This window comes from Caenorhabditis briggsae, assembly GCF_000004555.2.
Source record: "Caenorhabditis briggsae complete genome, chrII, whole genome shotgun sequence".
Taxonomy (NCBI): Eukaryota; Metazoa; Nematoda; class Chromadorea; order Rhabditida; family Rhabditidae; genus Caenorhabditis; species Caenorhabditis briggsae.
Window position 1 is genome coordinate 10,672,713 of NC_013486.2, and position 14,683 is coordinate 10,687,395.

At 37.0% G+C, this 14,683-nt stretch overlaps 6 protein-coding genes across 6 annotated transcripts; 3 read left to right on the forward strand and 3 right to left on the reverse strand.

The window, feature by feature from the left end:
* Positions 1-7,010: 7,010 nt before the first annotated feature.
* On the reverse strand, positions 7,011-7,389 carry Cbr-ssp-16 (the record flags this gene model as incomplete). Its single annotated transcript, XM_002630586.1, has 2 exons — positions 7,011-7,238; positions 7,288-7,389. The coding sequence occupies 2 exons, from the start codon at positions 7,387-7,389 to the stop codon at positions 7,011-7,013; spliced, it is 330 nt and encodes a 109-aa protein (XP_002630632.1).
* Positions 7,390-8,079: 690 nt separating this feature from the next.
* CBG02297 lies at positions 8,080-9,285 on the reverse strand (the record flags this gene model as incomplete). The annotated part of the gene is made up of 5 exons (XM_002630585.1): positions 8,080-8,382; positions 8,436-8,729; positions 8,773-8,862; positions 9,026-9,219; positions 9,270-9,285. 5 exons carry the CDS (start codon positions 9,283-9,285, stop codon positions 8,080-8,082), a joined length of 897 nt encoding a protein of 298 aa, XP_002630631.1.
* Positions 9,286-9,591: 306 nt separating this feature from the next.
* Positions 9,592-10,027, forward strand: CBG02296 (the record flags this gene model as incomplete). Its single annotated transcript, XM_002630584.1, has 2 exons — positions 9,592-9,840; positions 9,893-10,027. The coding sequence occupies 2 exons, from the start codon at positions 9,592-9,594 to the stop codon at positions 10,025-10,027; spliced, it is 384 nt and encodes a 127-aa protein (XP_002630630.1).
* Positions 10,028-10,553: 526 nt separating this feature from the next.
* CBG02295 lies at positions 10,554-11,319 on the reverse strand (the record flags this gene model as incomplete). The annotated part of the gene is made up of 4 exons (XM_045242636.1): positions 10,554-10,703; positions 10,793-11,059; positions 11,110-11,130; positions 11,152-11,319. 4 exons carry the CDS (start codon positions 11,317-11,319, stop codon positions 10,554-10,556), a joined length of 606 nt encoding a protein of 201 aa, XP_045092347.1.
* A 624-nt stretch (positions 11,320-11,943) lies between these two features.
* On the forward strand, positions 11,944-12,236 carry CBG02294 (the record flags this gene model as incomplete). The annotated part of the gene is made up of 3 exons (XM_002630582.2): positions 11,944-11,974; positions 12,019-12,120; positions 12,166-12,236. 3 exons carry the CDS (start codon positions 11,944-11,946, stop codon positions 12,234-12,236), a joined length of 204 nt encoding a protein of 67 aa, XP_002630628.2.
* A 164-nt stretch (positions 12,237-12,400) lies between these two features.
* Positions 12,401-13,888, forward strand: CBG02293 (the record flags this gene model as incomplete). Its single annotated transcript, XM_002630581.1, has 1 exon — positions 12,401-13,888. One exon carries the CDS (start codon positions 12,401-12,403, stop codon positions 13,886-13,888), a length of 1,488 nt encoding a protein of 495 aa, XP_002630627.1.
* Between the last annotated feature and the right edge of the window lie 795 nt (positions 13,889-14,683).

The window sequence follows — 14,683 nt, forward strand, 5'->3', positions numbered from 1 at the left end:
AGATAATGGAACGATTGGAGCTTTGCGATGTTTGGGTGTCTTATAAAAAACAATAAATACCAGGAAGAAGACCAAAGAAAATGGAGGAGATAATTTTTTCTTTTATAGAAAATCTGGGATTACTGTATGTTTGCAGCTCTATTGAAGTTTGAAATTTGGGAAAATAATAAATTGAAGGTTTTTAACCAATCTTTCAATAATGACTTAGATTCTAATTATACATAACTTTTTGACCAATTTCGGTACATTTTTCAAAAAAAAATTTCAGAATGCTGTGAAACCAGTATTAGAAGGGCCGGGTCTCTATAGTTCCCAGGTACCTCCGGCGGGCCCTTTTATTACATGAGCCCTTCAATTAGAGGGGGCCTTTTCATTTTTCCCTCCGGAAAAAAAGGCGATAAATTCGAAAAATTTGAATGGATTTCATGATCTCAAAAAGTTATAAACGATTACTGTATTTCTTGTGAATAATTTGCAACAAGGTGTGGTTTTAGAGAGCAAGACTCGGATTTTCAAGAACCTATTAATGAAGACAAGGAGTGTCAAATGACACAATCACATGGCTATTGTCACGTTGTGTGTTGAAAGCCTTTTCCCCTTTCCCTCTGCTGCATCAGTTTTTGTTGGTCCCTTCCATTTTTTCTCTTTTTCTTCTTGTTATTTCTCCTTTTTTTCTCATTTTCAGCATCCAGATAAGGAATAGAATGTTAAATGAGATGTCGTTTTGAAAAGAAGAGAGTAAATAAAAAGAGAGAAAAGAGAAAACAGAGAGAAAACGAGCAAGAATGAAAACTTTAAATAATTCTCTAGAAAAATGTGTTTGTGATAAGAATATTTACATCTGCAAGGAGAAACTAATACGAAAATTTAACAAAAATGTGTAAAACGAACGGAGCATTAAGGGCAATGAATGCAACAGGCGCACAATTACCCGGACTAGCAAAGACGGGTATATCTTTAGACATAAGTATCCTGGAAGCACCAAAATTGATAGGAAAATAATATTGCGTTTGATTCAAAACTACTAAAATTTCCAAAACGATTCCTCAAGTCGAGGTATTGTTATGATTGCTCAAAGATGAACGGAGTAACGTTGTGATTTTCTTGAGATGAAACAACTTTGACTAGCGATAACTCAGCTTAACGTTGATAAAATAATTTGAAACTCGGTCACTTTACTGATGAATTATTTACATTATTGCGCTCCAAACTTGAGCCCAGCAAAACGCTTTACTAAATTTTTAGTTCGTACAAACTTGAGTTGGGGTAGTTATGCTCCAGTTACACCTTGACAGTTAGTCAGTTGTCAGGAGTTAAATATTGGGGGAATTCGCAAAACAATTAGTACTCATTCCAACTACAGACACACTTAATCGGACAATAAAATGAAGAAAAAAGAAAGGAGAGTTGACACGTGAAAGATCATTAACTGTAAGAAGAAGAAGAAGAAACAAAATAGGGTGAAAGGGTACGGGAGAAGAAGAAAGAGAAGAGTCTTATCAGAAATGATCAAAAATTGAATTGTGACTAGAAATCTCTTACGAAATGCTGAAACCAGAGGGCACACCACACATTCGTTGTGATCTTGATTTTTGGATAACAAGGTTTTGGAGTAAGAATACAATGTGATGATTATTGATGTATACAACAGTGAGTATGGAATGTATGAGAGACACAGAGAAATAGAGAAAGTAGTATGGTCTTATCAATTGTGAACTGTTCTTCTTCTTTCTTCTTTTTCTTTTTTCGATATTGTCCTATGACTTCTGTACGCACCCACTCCTTAGTACACTTTCTATGAATTGATTTTTTTTCGTTAACAGAGTATTATTTTTGAACCAACCAGTGATCGAAATCTCTTCTTGATGTTCTAGCCTTTAATTTACACATTTTCCTCTATACTTAAATTTTCCAAAAACTAGAAAAAGATCTCTGATATAAAACTTTTTACCGAATTCTTTTTAGAGATTCTAGATCGTGTTTTAAAGATAAAAAAGGTATTTTCTTCTTCTTTTTTCTCTGTTTACCAGACTGATCATCTACAGAACACGAAATATATAGATATGTATACAAATGTTGTTCATGGTTTAGTCAATTGGGGTGTTGTTGTGAAACTTGATCAACTAACTGTGAACACATGTGCACGAGGAAATGAGTTTTGAAAAAAAAAATTATAAGATCAGAGATATTTTTTGTCGATTTTTAACTTCCGGGCAATCTAGTACATTTCCGGCGGATTTTCAACTAAAAGCTGAATATAGTGGGTTGATTGACTCGGAGAAAACCCATTGGTTGATTTGGATTGGATTAAGGAAAAGGGCATGCAGAATTTTGTAGGGAAATTCAATCTGAAAAACAAACATCGAAATGCTCAGATTCTCAACTATTATCACATTTATGATCATTTCCATGCTTTCCTGATCATTTCTATTACCATATGATGATGATTCTATTTCGAAAGATTTGTTAAGTTTTTCACGCATATTTTTATTGCTGGTATTTATTGAGACTGAGTTTTTCATCCATTAAAATCTCACTTCATCAATCATTCAAATCGTCACTCCCGCACTAAACATTAAATTATATGGGCGCAATAAATTGCTCCTCCGCATACTCCGCCTTTTCCGTTTTCTTTTCTTTTCTTATTCTTTTTTTTGTCGAGAAGAAGGAAGAAAAAGGGAAGACAAAAAAGTGACGGGTCATAAAACAAATTGTCAAAAAGAATTGAGCGTTCGAGATGTATAAAAAAGCACAGAAGACACCGGAAAAAACGGCAAGAAAAAAATGGATAGCCTCTATTCTCTGTTGGCCTCTATCTCTATTCCTTCACGATTCCTTTCACGGGGCTTTCCGACGAGACACACAGACACCCCGAAACTCAAAGCATGAGGAGTAGCGTGTAAATAGGAGAGACGCAGAACAAGTGCACAGAAAAAACGGCAACAACCTACGGGAGGCGCAGTTGAAATAGCGTTACATTGGAGGAGAGACTTGGAAAAAAGAAGTGAAAAAAAATGAAGAAGAGGGTGAGAGAAGCGACGCAAAACTCTCATTGATTTTATGTTCCCCCAGAGATGAAGCTAAAATGGAGGAATCCTATTAATTCCGGACTACTAATAATCTTAGAATAAATATAGGATGAGACTAGTGCAGGAGAATTCTGAAGACATCCGTAACAAATTAGGCCAGAGAATACAAAAAAGAAAACGAATATCGTTATCGCATTCGACGAACTCCGGTGAAAAGATTTTCAGGTGAGATTATATGAACTAATGGAAGGGACAAAGAAGAAACGATTTTGTATTTAGAAGGCCATGGAAAAAAAATATTAGAAAACATAGCTTTAAAATCAATAAGAATTCCAGAAGGGTTCCAAAAATCTATAATACTGTGTTAGTCATTCAATAACCTACTATCTGACTGTATGAGAGAGAGAGAGAGAGAAGAGAGGGGAACAGTTGGCCTCGTCCTCCTCTCGAGGGACCATCCCAATCAATTGATTCTCCGTGTTCACCTCTTCGGGGGTTCACTTGCGTAATCCTCTTTGCATAGTGGTCTTCTTACACAGTCTTAACAAAAAAGAAGGCTGAGAAGAGAAGGGTTTTTTTATGATTCTCCATGGAATTGAAAGACACGGGAACAACTCGAATACGAAAGTATCATCTGAATGATATTAGAAATTGAAAATTCAGAAGAAACGAGATGCCTAGAAATGGACATTTTAATCAGGAAGTTGGATGAAAAGAAACATATTTAGAAGAGCATAATCTTAGTATCCTTGATGCGACTAATGTCGGGAGGATGCCAGTCCCTTATAATTGTGAAATCTCAATTTTTCAGACAACCATTCGATACATACCTTTCTTAATGTTCACACACAGTAAAACCTGTAATAGAAGAGCCCCCCCCCCCACAATATCAAGTTTAACCTAATTTATCTCGGCTCTTATCAGATATACCAAAAATATGTCTACTGATAAAATGTTTTTCATGTTATGATAAACAATTTATTAGTTGTCAGTTTTTTAATATCTTTCACAGAAACCGAGACAAATTGGCTTAAAGTGAAAAGCTAGGGAACCCTTCTATAACAGGTTTTACTGACATTTTTCAAAATGTGTAGTTCTTAAAAAATGACAGGAACCAAACGGAAAATCGAGAAAACGTTTTCAAAAAAATCACATCAATTTTCCAATTTTCAGCAAATTCCATAATTCTAAAAAATTCCAAAAAAAATCCATTTTTTATGTGAAAAAATTCAGTTAACTTTGAAGTTCTACAAAAGTAGTCTGCAATTTTTTTGCTTTGCCTGAAAATTTCAGGTTATACTGAACAAAGAAAGAGCTTCATTTTTGTAATTGGAAACTGTTTTGTAAAATTTCAACAAAGCGAGATATGAGAGGTTTTAATGTGTCACAACTCCTATTTCAGTATTATCTGAATGATATTGCTAATTTTATATATTGCTAATTTTGACTTTTTATGCATCTTATCAGAATGGGAACTGACAAGGAAACCTTTTAAGTTGTCCGGCTGATTTGCATAAATCATAGTTGCAAAATCTCGGGCCGGCCCGGCCGGCCCGGGGTACCTGCAGACGTTGATTTTTTTGAATTTTTTGAAATTTTTTTAAAAAATTTAGACAAAAACGACCTATCTTTACTATTAACAATCACCAAATTCTGTCTGTGTGTCCGTTTGTTCCCGGTTCCACGACCCTAGCGAAGTCCCCAGTAGACCGAAAATTTTCAAATGTTCACAGATGATCCGAAATAGCAGCGAGATGATGCCCGTCTATTTTATGTTTCGAAATTTTGAGTTTGACTTTTATTAGTCTAAGTTTTTTATATTTAGTCTAAGTTTTGAAAGAAGAGAGAAAGAAAAAGTTCAGTAAACTTTAAAATTCTGACTTTCTGAATCCCCTAACTTCTCAAAAACTGAATTTCGGAGATTCTGATTCACGAAATTTGATTATTTTTTTTCGAAAATGCGAAATTTCTACCCTTTCATATGCTTCATACATTTTGGTTTCACTCTGAAATTCTAATTCTTTGGTTTCACTCTGAAATTCAGAAATTCGGAAAATTGGAAAAACGGGAACTCGAAAATACCGAGATTTGAAACTTCGGGAATTTTAAAGTTTGAAAATCAGAGAATTCAAATGTCCAATGTTTCGGAAATCCAGAAGTATAAAAATTCAGATATTCGGAATATTACGAAATTAAAAATTTTGAAAGTTAGAACACTCGAAATTTTGAAAATCCAAAATCTCGAAAGCAAAAAACCAGAAAAACCAAAAACTTAGAAGCTCAAAATATCAGAAAGCCCAAGTTCGGAATTTAGAAAATTCGAAAATTCATAAACTTTGTGAATCAAAAACTCAGAAATGTGTTTTAGAGAAAATTCTGAAAATCTTTTCGTGTTAAAATTTTGGGAATTTGTGAAGTAGAATCTCAGAAAGTCGGAAATACGGAAACTCAAAAATACAAAATTTCAGAAATTATGAGTTCTGAAATGAAGTATTTTAATAGAAAAAACTGTGAGTTCTAGAATCGCAGTTCCGAAATTTCAGGACTTCTGAATTTCGAAACTTCTGAAAAAATTATAAGTTGTCAAAATTCAAGATACTCGGGAATTCAGAAAAATTATTAGTTCTAAAAATATGGAAATTTTGAACAGTTCGTGTATCAACTAAGACACATTTCTGATCTACATTTCTGATTTATCTGTCCAAGCCCAAACTCAATCGGTTAAGGGTGTTGTAAGCGGGAGCCAGAAGGTTTAGCCCCGAAGGGGCATAAGCAGACTGTCACTCCAGTTTATGAAAGTTGACAACAAAATCAACTAAAACTTCGTCTTTTGATTCTTTCCGATTCGGAGATTCAAACGTTTTTAGTGAAGCCAGGAGATTGTAGCCGCCGACAGGCGGAGGAAATCGACTGGTTTTTCGATTATTTCATACTTTGTTAAATTTGTTGAATAATGCAACCTTTTTTCTTTTTTAATTCAAAAAAATTTCCCAATATTTCATTGGAAAATTTTCAACAGGGCCGGGCCGAGAAAATTCGTCTACCGACCCGGCTTCGAAATCGCTTAAGAAACCTCTAAAGTGCTGAAATTTCAGTTTCAGTACCAAAAATCGCCTTTTCCGTGCAAAATCGGCGATTTTCAAATGCGATTATCTCCACTCCTGAGAGGTTTCAGAACATGAAATTTTTTGTATTATACTTAAAATTATGTAGAATTTCATATTTCAACATTTTTTCTCAAAAAAGAATTTTTGAAAAAATTCGAAATTTTCCTACCCTTTGGATGGGATGATTTTCCCAAATTTTTTGCCTTTTGAATAAGTTTTCTGAAGAAGTGATGGTAATCCTCAAAAATTTTTTTGACAAATCGAATCATACAAACTTTTCAATTGTATAATTATTCAAATTTGATCATAGTCCTTGCAGACCCAAATACAATACCTTAAAACCGCTACTTTACAGTGATTCGAACTTGAAGTTTTTTCAAAATTTTGGAAAAATATTTTTCTTCAAAATTTCGTCTCCGCTTTTAAAAAGTGATCAATATTCTGATAAATGAGAAAAAGTGACTCCAGAATGTCGCAACCCTATGAAACCAAAAAAAAATCAAAAGGGTGGGAGTCGAAGAGCGGATAAGAGAAATCAATGGTAAATTCAGGACAAACTTTGGACTGAAATTTCAGCACTTTAGAGGTTTTTTAAGCAGATTCTGAAAACGGTTTTTTAGGTTTTGAAAGACGCTCTTTCATTCTCTACGGTTGGTTTATGCAAATCAGCCGGACAACTTAAAAGGTTCCCTTGTCACTTCCCATTCTGATAAGATGCATGAAAAGTCAAAATTAGCAGTTCCCTTGTGAGTTGTCAACATTTTTTGAATTTTTTATACAGACGCAAATTATCAACAAAAGAAATACAAAAATATCATTTATTCAATCTTGATATGAAACTTTTTTAAACAACTTCAGATAATTTCAATCCGAGTTAAGCTGTAGCCGACATTGGGATGGTGACAGTTCCAGCTGGAGTGACGGCAGCGAAAGCAGCCTGAGCGTCAGTGGCATCAGCTGGGGCGTTGGCGAAGTGGATGACGAGCTTGTCCTCCTTTGGTGCTCCAGCAGTGCGAGTGATGGTAACGTCCTTGGATCCAGATGGGTCGATGAATCCGAACACTGGGGTGATACGGTACTCATTGTTGTTTGACGACTTGATCTGAAATAATTTGGCGATTGAGATGGGACGTCTTCTGAATTGTGGATACCTTGAAGATAAGCTTGTCGGCTCCTCCATTGACCAATTTGTGGGTCGAGGTTCCTCCGGCGGCTGGAACGGTGCATGCTGGTGGATCGGCGGTCAAAGACATTTTTTGGCTTCGATTGGAACTTCCTATAGAAGACTGATAAATCTGTGGATTCTCCCGACATTTATAGGTTTTTCTTATCAAGATGAACTCATTTTTATCATAAGAAATAGATTCGTGGCCCCTTCGGTCAGACGTCTTGCTTAAACATGAGAAAAAATAATAATTTCTGACCTTTTAAAAAAATGTGTCAAGAGAAAATAATATTCAAAAACATCGTCGGTAGTACTTTGACACAATTTTCATAAAATAACCGACATGTATAGGATTTCAGATGTTTAGTCGTTGACACTTCAAGTACATGGGTCTTTCAATTTCAGGGGCTCTTCTAATAAAGGTTACACGGTATTTCTCCCTACAGTAATCCTTTTCAATTTCGAATATTTTTCCCACAGTAATCCTTTTTCACTTTTCGAATATGCTCCCCTACAGTAATCCTTCCTATTTTCGTATATTTCCCCCTGCAGTAAACCTTTTTGTCGTGAAAGATGAGATTTGATATTTAAAGTTGAGCGCAGCTCTAGAGCTACGTTTTCTATAACATTAAATAAAAATATCAGTCGGAACCTAATACCTGAAAATTATTTACTTCTGCGACAGAAAAACAAAAAAAGCAATTTAACAAGAATGTAATCTCAATGTTCATTTTATTCCAAATAATCAAAGATATCAGTTCACCAGTTGTCGATTCATTCACTTTTCTTTTCCAAAACTCACGAAAGCGAACATTCTGACAACAGAAATGAGGAAGACGTACTGCATTGTCAAGAGCATCATATCGAAATCAGTTTGACAACGGAAAGCAATTGAATATTGAATTAGGCAGATTGCAAGAAATGTGTACATAATGACGATTGTCAAGAATGCGCCGTCCATTCCGGAGAAGAAAAATCCATGTGCCAAATGGAAAATCATTGATGATCCAGCAACGAATCCAAGGATCTTCTGTCTGTTATCAGTATGAGCTAGAATGAGTGGATACGAGAAGGAAGAGATCTGAAAAACTCAATGTCATGAACCACTTTTAAGTTTTTAAAAGCTGAACTAACGATTTGAGTCAAAACAGAGAATGGAACAGATTCGAGCCAGTCATTTTGGTTGATGAATCCAATAAGGGCAGATTGAAGGAAGATGAATCCAGCACAGGCGATTCGTTTTTCGGCCAATGATCTCACTTTAAGATTTCGATAAACATAGGTGGCTATTATTGGAACAACAATAACTACGAGGATGATTGCTCCAACATTTAGGAAGATGATTCCGAAGACTGGAGCAGTTACATAAGATCCTATGCATCTGGAGAACGTCGCAATGACCAGAAGGAATATTGAGTTGGCAAATAACTGAAAGCAGATAGATACATTATATGTTTCAACGAAAAATTACTTTTGAGATGTTGAATCCTGAAATCTTTTCCGGTGGAGACAACTCCATCATCGACTCCAAGAACTTGTTAGCATCTTCTTTGAATGTTTGCTGAAAAAAAGTTGACATTCAAAATTATTACTCTGGACTACAGTAATCGGCTTTTTTTTAATTTTCAAGGTTAAATCTGAAAACTATAGTAATCCCCAATTATTCAATTTAGAAACTATTTCGTTTCGAAAACTACAGTATTTACAGATATTTTGATTCTTACCGAGAAACTATACAAATCGTTTGCAGTTTGCCCAACTGTTTCTGGGAGCTTCTTCAGATTCTTCTCATAGTAATCATGAATATCTGACCCTAATTCAGAATAGTTTCTGTAAACGTCACGCAGTACATGTTTCAGTTCGGATCCTTCGTTTTTGGCTGCTTCAGCAATGTCTGTAAGACGCTCATATCCATCGCCTGAACTTTTCTTTTTTCTAAAGACTATCTATAATTATGTTTGCTCTCACTTGCATCTTGTGGCATTCTTGATCAAATCGTGAAGAGAAATAAGTACGAGAATATTCAAGTAATATTTTAAATTTAAACGATAAGAAGAACCAAGAGAAAAAAGACGATAAAAAGTTGGGTCGAAAATAGATCTTCACGGAAATTAAACCCAGAAAAAAAAAGAAAAAGCAGTGTTAACCATTTACACGTGAACTTCCAGGATTTGGTCTTATCAGTTTAAGAGATCTGGGGGAAAGATCTGGAGCAGAGATAAGAAAGCGCTATGAAAGGGAAGAAACTCCAGTAGAATCTCCATCGAGTACTACACTCCATCAAATCGCCATGGCTCAATCCGTCCCACCAGGAGACATCCAAACCCAACCAAACGCCAAGATCGTCTTCAATGCTCCATACGACGACAAGCACACCTACCACATCAAGGTGATCAACTCGTCCGCCCGTCGTATCGGCTACGGTATCAAGACCACCAACATGAAGCGTCTTGGCGTCGACCCACCATGCGGAGTTCTTGACCCAAAGGAGGCCGTCCTTCTCGCCGTCTCTTGCGATGCCTTCGCTTACGGACAAGAGGTAAGGATTCTGAATTCAAAATGAATTCTTCTGAATCTCTTCTATTTTTCAGGACACCAACAACGACCGTATCACCGTCGAGTGGACCAACACCCCAGACGGAGCTGCCAAGCAATTCCGCCGCGAGTGGTTCCAGGGAGACGGTATGGTTCGTCGCAAGAACCTCCCAATCGAATACAACCCATAAGATGATGACGTCGTCTTTAAAACCGCGATCTCTTTTTGTCTTGTTTTCAGACAATTTAAATAAATGATTAGGTTTTGTCTCATTAGTTGATAGTTCATCAGTAAAAAACTGATGTGAGAACTACCGTAATCCTCAATTCTTCAGCAAGTTATCACATCGGAGACTTCCAAATACCGTATTCCCTATTCAGGAAAATTAGTTTCATTCCGGATTCCGGATCCCGTTTCTTGAAAAAGCCATTCCGGACATCTCCACACGAAAACTACAGTAATCGAACTCATTGAAGGCGCATTTAAAGGCGCAAGAGCAAACTCCTGTATTTCCAGCCTATTTTAGTGTAGTCGTTTTTCGCGTTTCGTTGTATCTTTTAGATATCAATTCAATCTCACTGTTTTTAAAAAGGCCTCGATGAACGAATTTTCAGATTTTTTGCATGGATTCATTCGATAAAATTTACAGGGGTTTGGCGAAATTAGTATAGACAGAAATATTGAGAAATGTGTGCAGACAATTATCATGGAGAATCTCAGTCTCGAAGTTCAGCAAGCCGTTGAGCCATTCCTTCGAAGTCTTCGGCAGCCGGAGTGACAACTCCACCGATATTCGATTTGACGGCAAGTGGAGCTTTGCCAAGCTCTCCTTGAGTGACTTCCCAAAGGATATTTTCCACTTCTTCCTGAAACATTTTTATTAATAAATAAAAATTTATAAATAAACATTCATAACACTTATGATCAGTGCTGCCCAATAAAACAGATAACTTACCTGAGCTTTCTCTTCGAGATCAGGTGCCTCTACACTCTCCAACGTTTCTTCTATCATCTCCTCTATGATTCCCAGCTTCATCATTTCAGCGGACATCTCTCTCATTGTTTTCATAATTTCTGGGACCTTCACCAACTGTTGCATGCTCTTCATGACTTCTGTGGACTTTTGAAGAGATCCAGCCATTCTCATTGTAGCCAACTGTTCCTGCATGCACATTATTACCGAGTTGATTTGAGCTTTCGAGCAATGTATTTTGCTGATTGCCTGAAAAAAAAAAGCGAGCCAATGATCAAAGCTTCTCATCAATTGCGTACTTTTCTAGATTGAATCATCGACTTTGCCAGAATCACGCAGACGTCTTTATCTCCTTTCTTGGCTGCTTCCTTGATTTCTTTGGTGACTTTTTGTTCTTCTCGCTGTATGGAATACACTTGACGATCCAATGCTCTCATCTCCTGTCGCATTTTTCGCTGGAGCTCGCGCACCTCTTCTTTTGGATCTTTTTTCTTGCCGAACAGACCCATCATCTGAAAATTGATAACATTCACATTGCGAAATCTTAAGTAAACAACAAAGTTAGCTGATAGTGAGAGTTGGACTCAAATATGTTATTAAACGAGATTCCTCCGATAAATATAGAAATTCAGAAAAAAACTCACGAATTTTTTGGGAGAAGAAGAAGTTAATGGAAAAGTACCGAACTTTTGTGTCAATCGGTTAGAAAAACCCGAAAATTTCAAGCCAAAAAATGGTGGCCGAAGTGACCATTTTCTAGGCCACGGACGAAGGTTCTCTAGCCCCGCCCACAAAACCCTGCCGCAGTGCGAGGCGGGCGCGTGCTTTTTTTGGGAGCTCTATCGATTTTCAGCTCGCCAACAGCTTCTTTTTCCACGTTTCGGAATTTTTTCACCGATAAAAATTGAAAGGTTGGATTCTGGCGAAGTTAGTTATCAAATGGTATCCTTAAAGACATATCTCATTGAGAAAACGCAGAAAAAATTGCGAAATTTTTGAATTATGACCAACTTTTATATTGCTCTTAAAATGCAAGAATCATCTCTATTTGCTTATGAAATTCTTGTATGAATCATTATTCCGTGTTAGTGAAATCACTTTTTCAGGTAAATACAGAAGTATCTCATCGATTTATGTCCATCGCAAATCTCAACAGACCAGCGGGTAATTATCTTTGTTTTTAAACGTTTTCTAGTTGCTTTTTTCAGACGCCTTCGAACAACTTGAAACCGAAGACGGTGTCCGACAAGGAGTTTGCCACATCCGTATTCAACAGCGTACTGGTAGAAAGACTATCACCACTGTTCAAGGTAATTTAAACCAAACCATTCTTTTCGAAGTATTTGTGTTTTGAGGAATCGGAACCGAGTACGACCTCAAGAGAATCGTCCAGTACTTGAAGAAGGTGAGCATTCGTTTATTGTGATAGACAAAAGTCCGCTTTGTCTTGCTGTTCTCCTTCATTTCTGTTTATGTATATAGTGCTATCACTGGAAAAGTCCATTCAGGCGCATTCTCACTGAAGGAAAGCTGGAAGCAGCAAAGCAACGACTAACTATAAGCTTCGAATCCATTCAATTTTCAGTGAGAATGCGCCCTCACTTCCGCACATTGGCCAAACTGGTCGTTTTTCGCTGTTTCTCTGTCTACCTTGTTTCTTCGTGGTTTGTTCCCGATGAAGTGTATCAATCCGCCGAAGTAGCCCACCACCTCGTCTATAATACAGGCCATCTTTCTTGGGAATGGCGTCATTCTCTACGTTCATTCTTCCACCCAGCTTTAATCGCTCTAATTTTAAAAGTCCTGAAAATTCTCTCTCTCGACACCCAATATCTGGTTTATCATGTTCCTCGTTTAGCTCACGCTCTTCTTTTTGCTTTATCAGACCTCTCTTTCTACAAAACTTGCTTACGCTTGTGTAAAACTAAAGGTATAGCAGAAAATTCATTCATTACCTATCTAAGCTCCTGGTTTGTCTTTTATTGTGCTCCTAGAACATTATCAAACTCCCTTGAGACATCTCTTACTTTAATTGCTTTGAATTGGTTCCCTTTTGAGAGAAGTTATAAGGGTATTACTTGGCCTTATATAGCTTTTGGTGTTGTGACAGTTGTAATTAGGCCCACTGTTGCTTTGATTTGGATAGTTTTTGGCCTTCACCACTTGTACTATAATCCCCGCCCATTCCGTTCACTTCTCCGCACCGTATTACCTGTTGCTTTACCCATTTTGACCATCACAGTCATAATTGATTCCTGGGCTTATGGAAAGCCGACTATCCCATTATGGAACTTCCTTCAATTCAACGTCGTGCAAGGAGGCAGCTCATTATTTGGCGTTCACCCATGGCACTGGTACATCACCTCTGGAGCCCCGGCTGTTCTCACTGTTCAATTACTACCAATCTTCGTCGGCATCGTGGGACCCAGCATTTTCCGCCCAACCCTTCTGCCGCTAATCGCTACTTTATTCTACATCACCGTCCATTCGTTGCTTCCACATAAAGAGCAACGCTTTCTCCTCCCAATCATACCATTGCTATGTATTTATGCTGGAGGAGCATTTCAAGGGTTAAAAAAGTGGCGAGGAAGCGCAATTGTTGCAATGGTCACCATCAACATTGGAATCGCCATATTCACTTCACGGTATCACCAAGTCGGACCATTCGCTGCACCTCGAAGAATTATGGAAGAATGGAGAGACCATCATGGCACACTTTCTGTTGCCGCTCTAATGCCTTGCTATTCTCTTCCTGGACACGCATTTTGGCATACACATCTCAAAACTTTGCGTCTTCTGGACTGCTCACCTGATCTGATGCACATCCGAGGACCTAATGAACTCGATGAAGCTGATCAGTTTCATTCCAACTCTACCAAGTGGCTCATCGAGAAGTTTGCATTGGAACATCAGAATTATCAACGAGTGCTGATGTATGAAAAAGTTTATGAACCTGTTCGTCGTTGGTTTGAAGCAAATGGATGGTATCAGTGTATCGAGAAGATCTGGCATTCGATAGTATTGACTTCTTCCAGAGAAGACAATTATATGATTGTGTTGTGTCGAAATGGGTATTAGCTTTCTTTCTCTCTATCTCTTACAAAATTCATCATATCGGTATTATTCTCTCATGGTTGTAATGCTTTAGTTATCTCCAATGTTTAACGTTTTATTTCGAGCTTGTTTAATAAATCCATGTCATGGAATCTAGTTGATTTTCTATATTTTTTTTTAAAAATTACTTTTCTAATTATTCGGAATTTCAGAAGCACAGTTGTAACGGAACGATCGTCGAGCATCCAGAATATGGAGAGGTTATCCAATTGACAGGAGATCAGCGTGAGAAAGTCAAGGATTTCCTTATCAAGGTATAAATTTTCTATTTTAATTTCAAACATCGTAGTAAAAATTGAATTGCAGGTCGGTATTGTGAACGAGTCCAACTGCAGAGTGCATGGTTTCTAATTCGCATAAGTTCTACTACAAAAGTGATGGCGTCGTTCTCCACCTCCTTCTCACTGCTTTCTCTTTGAAGTATTGAAATTCCTCCCCAATTTTTCGCTTTGGTCTGTAACTGTTTTTTCTTCCCTCTATCTCTGGGATTTTAGTCCCAATCTAAAATATTATCTTATCCGTTTCTTTTCGTCTTCAAATGAACTTGTTATCTCGTTGATTGTTCAAAAAGTTTATTGAGAAAAACGATCAGATTCAAATTCAAGAAAAATCCCTGTCGCCGGATTCTGATAGAAAAAAGAAATTCAAGTGAATGTTGGAAGTAGAAGAGTGATCAGAGAGGAATACCCATTTTGAAAGTTTGCAGTTTGAAATAAAAATGTCAGATGAAAATTATTAGAAGAACCGAAGAGAAGACTA